Here is a 14,904-nt window from a genome sequence, read left to right as displayed (position 1 = left end):
GGACAAAAAGTTCTTTTTTTTTGGGGGGGGGGGGGTAAAACTGTCAAACTACCAGCCCCCTGAACACGGCCTTTTTTTGGTATACTACAACACTGTAGTGCTGTGGTCTGCAGACTGGGGTGGAGCAAACTTTTGGTAAAGCAAGTTTTTCATTTTTAGTGAATACCTTCCATAAAGGCATAAAATACAGAATTCGAGGCAGCGCAACAGCATTCTAAAGACTGGCGAGTCGAAAACAAATAAATTATACAAGATGGATATTCGCTGATAAACTTGAGCTATCAGAATACTACGGGTGTAGTGGATAGAGGCCCTAATATGAAAGGCCTAGATATGAGATGAGGTTATTGTCACAATCACGAGGTATCAAGAGACACAGCCTATGATGAATAAGCGTCATAAAAAAAACCGGTTTTTAAAAGTATAGTCTGGGGTGACTTTTGGTATTCGTCAGAAAGAATGAAATGTTTTTTCCTTTAACACAAGTGTTTCTTCTTAGGTTATTAGTAAGATACTAGCTACCCTAATAATAATTATCCCACAAAATAAGTTTTCAAAGAAAATTTAAAGACTCCATTAAACCAAAAATGAGCAGAAATAAAGTCCAATTGTCTTCCAAGCATAATTCTACCATAAATACCCATCAATGTACAAATGAAGTCCACAAAATCCGCCGAGTTACAATAAGTAACTGAGTCAAACTCAAAAGGAGCAGAAAGCAGAAATTAACATGAGTGGTGCAGACAGCCAACATGCCTTCTCAAGACCAGAACATAATTTTCACTTTACCGGAAAAAAACGAATAAATGTGGATTGTCAATTCAATGTACATAGGCCTACATTGATATTTATTCCTTAATAATTATTAATTTAATAAAGTCAAAAAAGTGAAAACATATAAAATGCATTTGATTTCAGTAAAATGCAAATTATGTTCTAGTCTTGAGAAGGCTGCCAGCCCCACTCATTTTAATATCTGCTCGTTTTGAGTTTGACACAGTTATTTATTGTAGTTTCTGTTCGTTTTGGGTTTCATTTATTTAATGATGGTGATTTGTGGCAGTTTTACGCTTACAATATTATTAAATAGCAAGAACATAATTATTAAATAGCAAGAACATAAGACCAGAACATAATTTTTACTTTACCGGAAAAAAAACGAATAAATGTGGAATGTCAGTTCAATGTACATAGGCCCACATTGATATTTATTCCTTAATAATTATTAATTTAATTAAGTCAAAAAAGTGAAAACATATAAAATGCATTTGATTTCCGTAAAATGCAAATTATGTTCTAGTCTTGAGAAGGCTGCCAGTCCCACTCATTTTAATATCTGCTCGTTTTGAGTTTGACACAGTTATTTATTGTAGTTTCTGTTCGTTTTGGGTTTCATTATTTAATGATGGTGATTTGTGGCCGTTTTACGCTTACAATATTATTAAATAGCAAGAACATAATTATTAAATAGCAAGAACATAAGACCAGAACATAATTTTCACTTTACCGGAAAAAAACGAATAAATGTGGATTGTCAATTCAATGTACATAGGCCCACATTGATATTTATTCCTTAATAATTATTAATTTAATAAAGTCAAAAAAGTGAAAACATATAAAATGTATTTGATTTCAGTAAAATACAAATTATGTTCTAGTCTTGAGAAGGCTGCCAGCTCCACTCATTTTAATTTCTGCTCGTTTTGAGTTTGACACAGTTATTTATTGTAGTTTCTGTTCGTTTTGGGTTTCATTTATTTAATGATGGTAATTTGTGGCAGTTTTACGCTTACAATACTACTAAATAGCAACGAAGACCACACTGCCTTTCCATGACAAACACCAAAAACAAGAAGAACAATAGGGAATTTCTCAAGACAGTGGGAAACAAATTTGAATGAATATGTCGGCCCTATATCCAAGGGCCGTCCTCAGCAATACAAAAAAAAATATAAGAAGAAGAAACTTACAACAGGATAAAATCGATAAAACTAGAATGTTTTTTTTTCAAAAGAGTCCCAGCATCCTTACCTCAGCGAAGCTCAACCATATTATATTATTTATTTTTGTTTTGCTGAGGATGACCCTTGGACATAGGGCCGTAATATTCATTTTAATTTGTTTCCCACTGTCTTGACAAATTACCCATTGTTCTTCTTGTTTTTGGTGTTTGTACAAGATTATTTTACTTTATTTGTGCTCATTTGTGGCTAAATGGAGCTCTTTACTTTTCTTTGAAAACTAATTTTGTGGAAAAATTATTTTTAACCAATGTACGTTGTTTCTTATTCACGTAGTCTTTTTCATGGAAAAAGAAAATAATATTCCCCCTGAATACTGATAAATCATAAAATCGCGAAGAAAGGAAGAAAACAAGGGCAATAAACAGTCAGTGAAAAACTTTATTTTCACTGGCTGCTTATTGTCCTCACTTTCTTCCTTTCTTCGCGATTTTATGTTTTATCATGAATAGCCAGTGTGGTCTCAGAAATTATTTACCGCCTGGATACGACCTTGAGCATAAACAAGTTAGTTAATAGCACAACTTGCCTTATGTTCTCTTAGGATTAATTGGGAACCAGAGGCATTGGCAACCTCCAATGCACTTTTATAATTGCTGAAAAAGGGTCTAAGCATCCAATCACTTGTTGAAACCCAGATTTGGGAGAAAAGATGAGATTAAACATTTTCCTTTGAGCCCATCAACACACAAGATTTTAGAAATTTTGCAGAGTCTTTTGGAAAGGGCAATAGGGCGTAATGAACTGCATTGGCACACGGTTTTACGTTTTTTGGAGACGAAAGTAAGACTCCTATGTACAAGATTAAAGGTTTTAGTTCCTGAACAAAATACGAAGGTTCAAATGATATATCAAAGAGTAACTACCTATTTTTGTTTTAACCGGGCCATTTTATTTTAGTGTGCCAGTAAGTTGGCTTTTAAACATTAGACAGCCAATAAAATACTTATGTAAAAATAGGTTCAGAAATTTACGCAGATTAAATTTTCTTGGGTGCATTCAGTATGGAACCAAATTTGAAAATGAAACAGCAAAAACAATTTAAATGAACTTACTGTTATGCCTCACCTCTTCATCATCTTTCTTTGATTCTCTTGCGTGTGACACTCTTCTCTCCGATCATTTCTATTCATGTCAGTTCCTTTTATTTATTCACTGATATCAAAATCTAGTTTTTTAGAATTCCGGTCACTATTGCTACCCAACTTACAGTACGATATACTACAAACTGTTTGAATACCGTATTTTATTGGAGCTTGAAACCTCTGCAGTAGGGCTCTCTAATACGGTGAATTTAATGGTAAAATTTTTAGGAAAATTCCATCATTTTTTTTTAGGGGGGACATCCCCCTTTTTTGAAAATCAATTCTGAGGCTTGTAGTATTTTATGGGTAACACTAAGCTTCAAAAGTTCTGTTTTTTTAGAGTTTCGGGTACTATTGAATCGAGTGAATCGAGTAAACGTTACAGCTCGTTACCCCAAAATATTTGATTACAACAAATGTGTAGTAGATATGCTTTTTGCTGACTAATAATACTGTTGTGCTATGTGAACAAAACTCTCAGGAATATATCTCTGGTACAAAATTGAACTGCTTGTCATATCTTGAAGCTCTCCCTCTCTCTCTACACATAGACACACACACTCACACACATATATATATATATATATATATATATATATATATATACATATATATATTTATATATATATATATATATATATATATATATATATATATATATATATATATATATATATATATATATATATATATATATATATATATATTTTATAACAAACATATTTTGTTGTTTTTATAACAATAAAAGCTTGTTTTTATAGCATTGGCATAAGATTCCTAAGATTTTGGGTATAAATTCTAATAAATTTTTGGTGATTGTTAAGCGAACTTTTGAAAAGAAAACTTTTTCAAAAGAAAACCATAAGAAAAAACTTTGAGGGGGTGGGGGGTAGGCAATATGACAAGGGCGGAAATAATTGACCAAATTGACAAATTTATTTTTGCGAAAGAGGAAAAAACGAAAAAACAAGGAATGGAGGCCCCAGAGAACGTATTGAGGGGGGATCCCCTGAATCCACCAGTGCCTTTCTCTCTGGTTCTGATTTGGACTCTTGGTCAATTTCTCTCTAACTGTTAACCTAGCACGGCAGCTTCTAGAGTTAGCGAAAAGCGCCTCATCTAAAGCTTTACCATTAATACAATTACTTCAAATTCAAAGATGCATTCAAGTGTTATTTATTGACATATTAGCAATTTCTCATATTGCGCAAAAGCCGATATAGCTACTTGTCTGTTTTGCCTGAAACCAAAACTATTTTTAATCCTAGGTTTTATCTTATAAAACAATCAGCTCTAATTAAAATATAAGAGTTTTATATTGACCTATTAGTAATTTGTCATCAAGACCAAAAGCCGGTGTAGCTACTTATATGTTCTCCCTGGAACCAAAGCTAATTTTAATATTATCTTCGTATCTTTTAAAACAATCAGCTTTAATTAAAATACACTCATAAAGACTTATTTATTGACATATTAGTAATTTGTCATAGGTGCAAAAACCAATATAGCTACTTATCTTTTGTGCCAGCGGGTTATACCAAGATAAAGCTACCTTTTCAACATGATTAACAGTATGATTCCATAATGAATTTGCTTATGCAAAAAAAAATTTGTCGGCAGACTAGCGAAAGAAAATTTATTTTATGTACTTTATTCTGAATATTGAATTTATGAATCTGAAGATCCCTGGGTTAAAGTTCAAAATATTTGATTTGAAGTGATTAATCTTGTTGTGAAAGACTATAATTACTTTGATGCCTGATTTCGGAGAAAGAATTATGAGATGTAAGTTAGACAAAGGTGCAAATGAAATTCTAAACGAATTTCTCTGTCTTAATGTTTGTAACATTATGCGAAGGTAAAGACGCTCTTTATTCATTTGTATGATAAATTGCTTACATCCCTTATAAAAAAGGGGAAATAAATGTTATTACTGAGGTTGCTGTCGGAACCTAGTTAGGCGAGGTAGGAAAAAAAATATTCAGATTATTTTACAAGTTTTAATAACATAAATATTTAAAAAAAATGTGGTAAAGAACCGTAAGTAAAGATCGGCTCGTGATAACAGTAACCAAAACTGTACAAAGGAACTTCACAACAATGGATACAGTGAAAGAAACGGTTTTTATTGTGGTTATAATTATGCAAAATTTATTAAAGTTAAAGCGTCCCATTATAACATATGATCCTGTGAAAATACAAAACCTTAAAAAGCTGAAAAAACAACCCCAGAAAAAGATTATTTTAATGCAAATTATGTATTAAAAAGTTGCATATTCCAGAGTCATCAAATCTCTATCTACGAAATTGTAATTTCTTTTTTGATAGCATGGTCACGAATGAATTGACTGTTAGGGTCGCTGGATGAAGGCTCATCTTTTTATTTTAAAAGTAAAAAACAAGAAGTTTTTTTCAGCTGAAAGTAAGGAGAAACATTAAAACTTAAAACGAACAGAATCATTATATATATGACAGGGATTAGCCCCATCCTCAATACCCCTTTATATACGCTAAAGTTTGGCATTTTATTCAAATTATTTAAGAATGATTCCTGAACCACAAAGGTCATTTAATTGCAATAATAAGCTCTTTATTATTAATAATAATAAGCTCTTTTTTAATAATAAGCTCTTCCAAGAAAATGTCAATGAACCTGTAAGAAAAAGACCTTGTAGTTGAAGATTTCACGGTTAAAGATTGCTGCGCTAACAATAATGTCTCACTATCCTAATACTTAATTATTTTGTTTACAACCCAAGGAAAAATCGAAGAAAAATTTAATTTTTAGGAATGAATAACTCTAAGATGCATTGGCAGATTCAAAGGGTTGTGGGAGACCCCCATACCCTGAGATTTTTTCTGGCGTCCCTTTCCCTCTTTTTAACTTCTTTTTTTAGATTAAATTGGCTAGTTATTGGAACCTTTGTCACATTGCTCTCTCCAAAAGATTTTGCTCACTGGTGCCCTTATTGCCATGCGCCTTTCCCCAAGATTTTGCTCTAGATCCACCATTGACTCCAGTATGGGTCCAGGGGGAAAGTAGTATCATTTGAATGGCATTGGTGCTTTAAGGTTTCTTCTAGATTACTAGTTAGTATCAGGGAATGACAATTGCAAATAATTTACTTTCATTCTTTTTCATTAACGGTTTCTGGTGCTAAAATTAAACTTCAGAATGAGTGCTCGGGAATTTTTGCAAATAGGGATTAGATTAATTGTAAAGCGTTAGCAAAACTGCCCTCGCCCTAGCCTACGATGACCTTTGTGATATTTTAATCTGGTTAACAAAACCTGCAAATATAACAAAAACCTGCCAAGCCTTGCAGGGCTCAACCATATATTGCTCAGGAGGAACAAACTAGAGGAATTTTAATTTTCCAAATAGACTCTCGAGATCCGAACTATGTGGTATTTAGATTAGTTTTTTCATTTAGATAAGATTTATCCATCATGAAATAAACAAAAAATATTACATTTCACTGTTGCCACGAGGTTTATTGGCCTGTACTGAAAGGGGAAGACAAACGAGTCACTTGCTGAAAGAAGAAAAAAAATTATAATAATCACTTACTCACAGAGAGAAGAGCAAAAAGTAGAAGAAAAGAATATACAAATAAAATAAATGCTAAAGAAAACAAAACTAAATAGATTGATTATACTAAATTAATTAAGTAGATTAAATAGACTCGAATAAAATAATATATATATATATATATATATATATATATATATATATATATATATATATATATATATATATATATATATATATATATATATATATATATATATATATATATATATATATATATATATATGGATCAGTTTTCGGTTGCAACAAAACAACAACTTCTGCAACCGAAACCTCCCCAGACTGAAGAGGTTCTCTGCAACAGGATATCTGGAAAACACGCAGGTAGAGCTCAGAGACTCAAGAATTTTTTAATCATACAAATGAGAAAAACTGCCTAAGAAGGGGTTTGATCTTGATTGAAATTCAGCCATCATAGTCTAGAAGACCATGAATCCATTTGCGCAGAAATCAGGCTCTTATAGAACAAAAAAAGGAAAATAAAATTTCGTATTTTTTCAAGAAATTTAGTAACAGTTTTCATTACAAAATTCTCAAATCCGTTCAAAAATGAGATATCCATTTTTACAGATTCAAAAGTAGTTATATTTTTAGTCTTTTGTTTTTATTGCAGATTCATTAAGATTGTATCAGCTGGAAATTCAATTTTAGGCCGGAATGTTTTGCATTTCAGTCCACCGAAATGCAAAAAGAAATAGGGTCAAACCGAATCGGCAACACTGCCTATTACTTTTGTTAGGACCAATTTCTGATAGAAGGGTTTTGTTCAATACAAGGCCTTATCCAGAAGTGGGTTAGGAGGTTCGACCCCCCCCCCCGAAATTGTTGTCTGACCCGTAAAGCTTGCAAAATGCATGTAAATAGATTTTTGATATTCATTTGTTACGAATCGAACAAATTTCTGGGAGGGGGTTCAACCCCCTAATCCCCCTGGATATGGCCTTGATTGAAATAAGTAGTCTTTTACTTAGAGTTCACTCCATAGACGGCTTTATAGTGAAGTTTTCAAGGATTTCGTGGCTATGTTAAATATCTACCTTCGTAGCTCATAATTTCACCCGTATCATGCGTGGCGGATGTGTTCCATGTGCGATATAATGACTAGCGTTATAATGGAAATGTGCCTATAGGTAGAGAGGATTGCATTACGTATAGCGGACAAAGTGCTTTTGCAAGATGTAAACTAGGTAATCTAGAGTAGACAGCTCCTCAACTGTTCAATTACCCCTTGGCGAGTAATTTTGGATGAAAATTTATCAATAATCAATACCGAATACAGACCAAATCTAGAAATCATTCAGCTCAAATATCGTGTAAAATCAAACAGAGCTACGAGAAAATTGTCCAATTAAATTCGGCTTAAAGACATATACAAATGAACTGCCTCTTAACTAGTGGCTGTGTTATAAAGAACGATTTTTTGTAAATCTTGCAATCACGTGAAGGTTCAGACGCCGATTTTAAATTAGGCCCATTTTTTTTCAAAATAAGAAAAGGATTGATTTCAGGCTCTGAACTACTATTAATTATCATGGCGACTTCCAAGTTTTTGACTTAAAGAAGTAGTTAGAATATCATTATAAAGTTGCGAGTCTTTGAATCGTCCTCTTGGCTTTGTTCTGTTGTGGTCAAAAGGTTTTGTTTTTGTCGTTTTTTTTGCACAAATAAATTTAAAGCCCAGTGTGCCTTGAGTAGTGTAGTCTTAATTCCCCGAGACTCATTTTCACGTAATTGTTCTCTTGCTTCGTGTATCAAACTTTACCTAGGTAAATTTGGTGCCAATTGTGAACACTAATTCTCCCCATTTCCAATAGCTTCTGTCTCCAAATTTTCCAACCGTTTTTGTCAGTTACACAATTTTGGCAACCACGTCTTATGATAAATAATGTAAATACAATTTATTTTTAGTTATCGAAAGGTCAATTTTTCAGTTATGCTATCTTTTGAAATTTAAACTTTAAAACGAAGCTAAGAGTCAAATTAAAGACATTTTCGATTGACAATCTAAATTCTTGCTTTAGAATATGGGATTGAAAAAAAAGGAGCAAGTTTTGAAATTAAAAATGCAAAAAATTACTGCAATTGGATAGGCTGAAGAGATGAAATTTTGGGCCTGGAAGCCTCTATTAAGTTTCAAATACAAAGAACAGAATGATAAATTGTGGTTTTTTAGATTGGTGGGATATTTTTACATGGAAGCAATAAAAAAGAAAAGAGGGAAAACAATATACCAACAAATTGCATGATACAAGTTGAGTTGTACGAAGTTCCAAGTAAACGGGGATTGATCTTGACGAGGGTTTAGTTAAACGGGGGTTCAGCCGCACGAGGGTTGGATTGTGTGAGGGTTCAGTTGCAAAGAGGTTTGGTTGCACGAATGTTCAGTTTCAAGAGGGTTCAGCTGCATGGGGACGCAGTTACAAGGAGGCTCAGTTGCACATGGGGTCAGATGCAGGAGGGCTCAGTTTCACAGTGGTTTAGTTAAAGTGGAACTTAGGGAAAAATGTCGTGTTCAGACAATATTTTTTATTAATTTAAAAAAAGCCTAGAGGACGATCCAAAAATAGATACCAAGTTAATCTTCCTTTAGGTGAATATTCATAAAATTATGAATAACAAAATTTTAATACAACCAGGGGGCAACAGGATTTTAGAAATGTCCTGGTGGTGTATGGCAAGAAATCAATTGGGAACCACTGATCCGCATTAAGGAAGATCACTCCCCCTCTATATTCTAAAGAGGCTTGCCGAGAAAGTACAAAATAATATAACTATAACCACATTCACTAATAATTCATTTGATAAAAAAAAAATGATTTAAAACCGTTCATTAATCATATTCCTAAGCGTGCCACAGATTTTGAGGTGAGTGAAAGCCTGTCATTGGATTTTCTTGCCAGATATTTCAAATTTGTCTTACAATTCCACGCCTAATTAAAAGATAATTTGTGCTAAATTTAACTTTGCTTTGTATACCCCCTTAGTACCGGTAGCTGTCATTTTTCTTCTGCAGTCGTTCCATTAGTTAAAAATAATTTTGTGTGTTAAAAAAAACTGGTCCAGTTATGCGAGAGCAAAATTTGACAGCATTACAATAGTTGGAAAAAAAAAAATCTAGTAGCTTTGTTGGACATTTCATGTCCGACCTGTCTTCGTTCTCCCTGGATTTTGAAGAATATCTTTCTGGGAGTATTTTTATTGCAACACGCCTTTTCTGGGTATTGTCATTAAAAAAAATAATACAAAATTGCCCCCTCCTTAGATATTGAATCACTCCCTCTAGACTACAAAAATGCTTTTTGTTATTTTCATTTAAAATCCTTATCTCATATTTTCATCGGTCATATTTAAACCTGACAAAATCCCCCTCCCCTATATTTTGAAGTTATAGTTTGCCCTCTCTCCTACATTGGCGCTATTGCTCTCCTGCGTAAGATTTAAGCCAGTATAAAAAAGGAGTAGCTTAAGTCCCATGGTTTTTCATGATTAGTTTCTTCTGTTTCTCTTAGGTATTGACAAATATTTTATTTTGAAGGTAGCAGAGAAGCAGCGGCTGCATATGGAGCCTGGAGTGCAGGAATCAGCTACTCAATAACTCAGGAGTGCAGTAAAGGCCGTATACCAAATTGCAGTTGCGACTATTCAAAAAAGGGCAGTTCGTATTCAGAGGGCTGGAAGTGGGGAGGATGTTCAGCAAATATTAAATATGGAGGGAGCTTTGCTAAGAGATTTATTGATGCAAGAGAAATTGAAGGTGATGCAAGGAGCTTAATGAATCTCCATAATAACAGAGCGGGGAGAAAGTTAAGTATCCATTCATCAGTAGCACCTGGTTTAAGACTGGATTTCTAAAGTTTTGCTAAATTCTTTAGTAATCGTTTGTGTTACTAACTTGTCAAAGATTGTTTGTGTCACATTCAAATCAATGTTTTTTTGTCGTCATGTTAGGGTAGTTATTTTCGTAATCAGTAAAAATGAAATACGAAAATAATAATTACCTCAATTTTTAAGGTAGTTTTGAAGGCAACACAGATGATTTAATGCAAGAAATAATAAGGAACTTTTCTGAAAAGAGAGTGACATTTTAAGAGCAAAATAGACAAAAGTGAATAAAGGAAGTAAAATAAATGAATAAATATTAAATTTCCAGTAATTACAGGGGACACTATATTTAATTTTAATATGAGGGGACACTATAGTTTATTTTACTACTGAATAGGGATTCAATGATTCTCCACAATATTTATAGTGGGAGGATGTTAATTAAGTCTCAATCAATTACTTTATTTTTTAGGATGAAAACTTAATATTTTCAAATTCTCTGCCAGAATAATAAAATAACTATTAATTAAAAACTTGCATTAATTTTATTAAAGTTTAAATTTAATAAAACGCTAATTTAAAACTTTTACTAATTATTGTACAAAACTCCTAATCATTAACATGTTGATAGTCTGATGTCACCCATGCAAATATGGGTTGTTTTTTAGCACTCTGGTAGGGTAGATGCAAGGCCGTATTAAGGAGGTGAGCTCCCCTCCCAAAATTTCTGTCCCGCCCACAAAAATGTATCGCATTTTGATATGATTTTAAATTGTCCCCCCCCCCCCTCACCCCAACAATTCTATCAATTCTAAAACGTTCTTTCATCATTTGTGTATATTTCTCAGTACCATTTTAATCAAACAGTTCGTGGTAACCAACTGTAGTAAGAAGCGACCTGGCTCAATAGTAAACGAAACTCTAAGAAACGGAATTTTGATACTAAGAGATACATCAAAAGAATTGGATTTTTATGCTGATTTTAAATAAATATGTATCATCAAATTTAGTCTTACCTATCAAAAGTTACGAGCCTGAGAATATTTGCCTTACTTTGGAAAATGGGAAGAAAAACTCCCTAAAAGTCATAAAATCTTAACGAAAATCACACCATCGAATTCAGTGTATCAGAGAACCCTACTTTAGAAGTTTCAAGCTCCTATCTACAAAAATGTGGAACTTCGTATTTTTTGCCAGAATATCGGTCACGGTAAAAACATTTTTTTTTTTTTTTTGGTTTTTTCCCAGGTGTCATCGTATCGACCAAGTGGTCCCAGAATGTTGCAATAGGGCTCATTCTAACGGAAATGAAAAGTTCTAGTGCCCTTTTTAAGTGACCAAAAAATGGGAGGGCATCTAGGCCCCCTCCCACGCTCGTTTTTTCCAAAGTCAACGGATTAAAACTTTGAGATAGCCATTTTGTTCAGCATAGTCGAAAACCATAATAACTATGTCTATGGGATAACTTACTCCCCCACAGTTCCCAGGAGAGGGGCTGCAAGTTACAAACTTTGACCAGCGTTTCAAACAGTTTGTGGTAACGAACTGTAGTAAGGAGCGACCTGGCTCAATAGTAAACGAAACTCTAAGACACGGAATTTCGATGCTAAAAGATCCATCAAAAGAATCGGATTTTCTTGCTGATTCTAAGTATATAAGTTTCAGCAAATTTAGTCTTTGTCATCAAAAGTTACAAGCCTGAGAAAATTTGCCTTATTTTGGAAAATAGGCGGAAACACTCCCTAAAAGTCATAAAATCTTAACGAAAATCACTCCATCCGGTTCATTGTGTCAGGGAACCTTATTGAAGAAGTTTCAAGCTCCTATGTACAAAAATGTGGAATTTCGTATTTTTTGCCAGAAGACAAATCACGGGTGCGTGTTTATTTTTTTATTTGTTTTTTTTCTTTTCCCCAGATGTCGCAAGTGGCTCATTATAACGGAAATGAAAAGTTCTAGTGCCCTTTTTAAGTGGCCAAAAAAAATTAGAGGGCACCTAGGTCCCCTACCACGCTCATTTTTTCCCCAAAGTCAATGGATCAAAATTTTGAGATAGCCATTTTGTTCCGCATAGTCGAAAACCATAATAACTATATCTTTAGGAATGACTTACTCCCCCATAATCCCTGGGGGAGGTGCTGCAAGTTACAAACTTTGACCAGTGTTTACATACAGGAATGGTTATTGGGAAGTGTACAGACGTCTTCAGGGGGAGTTTTTGTTTGGGGGGTGGGGTTGAGGGGAAGGGGCTACGTGGGAGGATCTTTCCTTGGAGGAATATGTCATGGGGGAAGAAAAATTCAATGAAAAGGGCGCAGGATTTTCTAACATTACTATAAAAAAAAATGAAAAAATAAACATGAAAACGTTTTTTCAATTGAAAGTAAGTAGTAGCGTTGAAACTTAAAACGAACAGAGATTATTAAGCATATGAGGGGTTCTAAAAATACTGTAGAATAAAGACCGAGGTATTTAGGAGGAGATAAATACCTCGCTCTTTATGCTAAAGTATTTTTAGTAATTTCAACTATTTATTCTACGGCCTTTCTAATTCAGGGGTCATTCTTAAAGAATTGGGACAAAACTTACGATTTAGTGTAAAGAGCGAGGTATTAACGAGGGTACAAACCCCCTCGTATATATAATAAAATATAAGGATATAATAGTGTGTTACGTAAGTTAATTCTAATTTTTTACTAATAAAAACGTTCGTTAAAAATTAAAGTTCTAGTTGCCTTTTTAAGTAACCGAAAAATTGGAGGGCAACTAGGCCTCTTTCCCACCCCTTATTTCTAAAAATCATCTGATCAAAACCAAGAGAAAGCCATTTAGCCAAAAAAAGAATTAATATGCAAATTTCATTTTAATAATTTATGTGCGGAGAGCCAAAATCAGACACGCATTAATTCAAAACATGCATAAATAAAAAAAAACTAGTTTTTTAACTGAAAGTAAGGAATGACATTAAAACTTAAAACGAACAGAAATTATTACGTGTATGAAAGGGGCTGTTCCCTTCTCAACGCCCCGCTCTTTACGCTAAAGTTTTTTATTGTTTAATAAAGTTGAGTTGAGAGAAAAAGTCAGAATTGAGGAGGGAACAGTCCCTTTTATATACGGAGTAATTTCTGTTCTTTTTAAGTTTTAATGTCGTTCCTTACTTTCAGTTAAAAAAACTATTTTTTTTTTTATTTGAACATCAGGAGCCATTAAGCAGCCTCTGATAAACCATTTAGCTGAAAAAGTTTTGCAAAATGGAAAAAAGAACTAAACAATCTAGAAGTATCCAGTTTACATGTTTGTGCATATTTTAAGGGGAGGGGTGAAATATATTCTGAGGGAAGGAGATAGCAAAGTTTTGGATGAATCTTTTCTGGCTTGAAGTATGCCAGTTGTTTTAATTTCAAAAGTTATAAGTTTTCGTGCGTATTTGGTACTTCAAGTAATGCTTGTGTATTATGTGCCACTCACTCAGGTGCTTCATTAAGAACCTGTTTCTTTGAAGCTCAATCCTAATGGAATATCATAAATAGGGTGAAAACATAATTCTTCAGAAACAAATTTGGGCTATATATTTTCACGTTATGGGTGGATGGGGGTTGGTAAAGTATAGCGGGTCTGCATGCAAGGTGTGTTAGGTACAATTATTCTGCATATTATGAAGTAAAAATTGTTCCCTTCCCCCCTAGTATACAAATACATATTCCAAATCATATATTTCCCATCTATTCTGTCACTTGTCTTTTTCTTGTCCCCCGCTAAGCTGAAAGAAACTAACAAAGACGCCGGCTTATTATCGAGTTATACACAGCGTAGACTGGATATAGTGACGTATAATACATAAGTACCATTCAAGGGAGGGGGGAGTACTAATAATTAACATTTATCAATGTTTAGTTTTTCTATGAAGGGAATGAGATAATACCTCGTGGATCCCTAGACCAGACACAATTTTCAATCACATTCTAGATCAGTCACATGATCAAAATATCGAAACTAGCAAAAATAAAAAGAGCAAATTAAGATTGTCAAGTTAATTTAAACAGAAGTGCAAATTGTCTTTTTATCAACTTAAAAAAACATTCTACCTAGTTTAAATGTTAAAACATATCTGAACAAAGATAGTGTTAGAGAGCTAGTTGAATAACCGTATTTGAGACAGAAAGTGGCGTGAAAAACGGTTTTCCATTCCATTTTTCGGGTTTAGAGTGAAAGAAACGAGAAGAGTTTTTTACTGTTTTAAGAGGTAGAGTTAAGAGAAAGAGTCAAACTTTAGCGTATAGAGCGGGGCGTTGACGAGGAAAAGCCCCTTTCATATACGGAGTAATTTCTGTTCGTTTTAAGTTTTAATGTCGCTCCTTACTTTCAGTTAAAAAAACTTGTT

General features: G+C 33.5%; 1 protein-coding gene across 4 annotated transcripts in view; it reads left to right on the top strand.

The window, feature by feature from the left end:
* The window catches only part of LOC136040625 (protein Wnt-7a-like), an 82,405-nt gene that overhangs the window by 37,257 nt on the left and 30,244 nt on the right, over window positions 1-14,904 (top strand). For all 4 annotated transcript variants that reach the window (XM_065724898.1, XM_065724901.1, XM_065724900.1 and 1 more), the window contains exon 3: window positions 10,234-10,502. In XM_065724898.1, the coding sequence (XP_065580970.1) occupies window positions 10,234-10,502 (269 nt within the window). The remainder of the gene's footprint in view (window positions 1-10,233; window positions 10,503-14,904) is intronic.

The sequence above is a fragment of the Artemia franciscana genome, chromosome 21 (genome assembly GCF_032884065.1).
Source record: "Artemia franciscana chromosome 21, ASM3288406v1, whole genome shotgun sequence".
NCBI classification, from domain to species: Eukaryota; Metazoa; Arthropoda; class Branchiopoda; order Anostraca; family Artemiidae; genus Artemia; species Artemia franciscana.
Note: the sequence above shows the minus strand (reverse complement) of the source record. Positions and strands in the feature narration are given on the sequence as shown.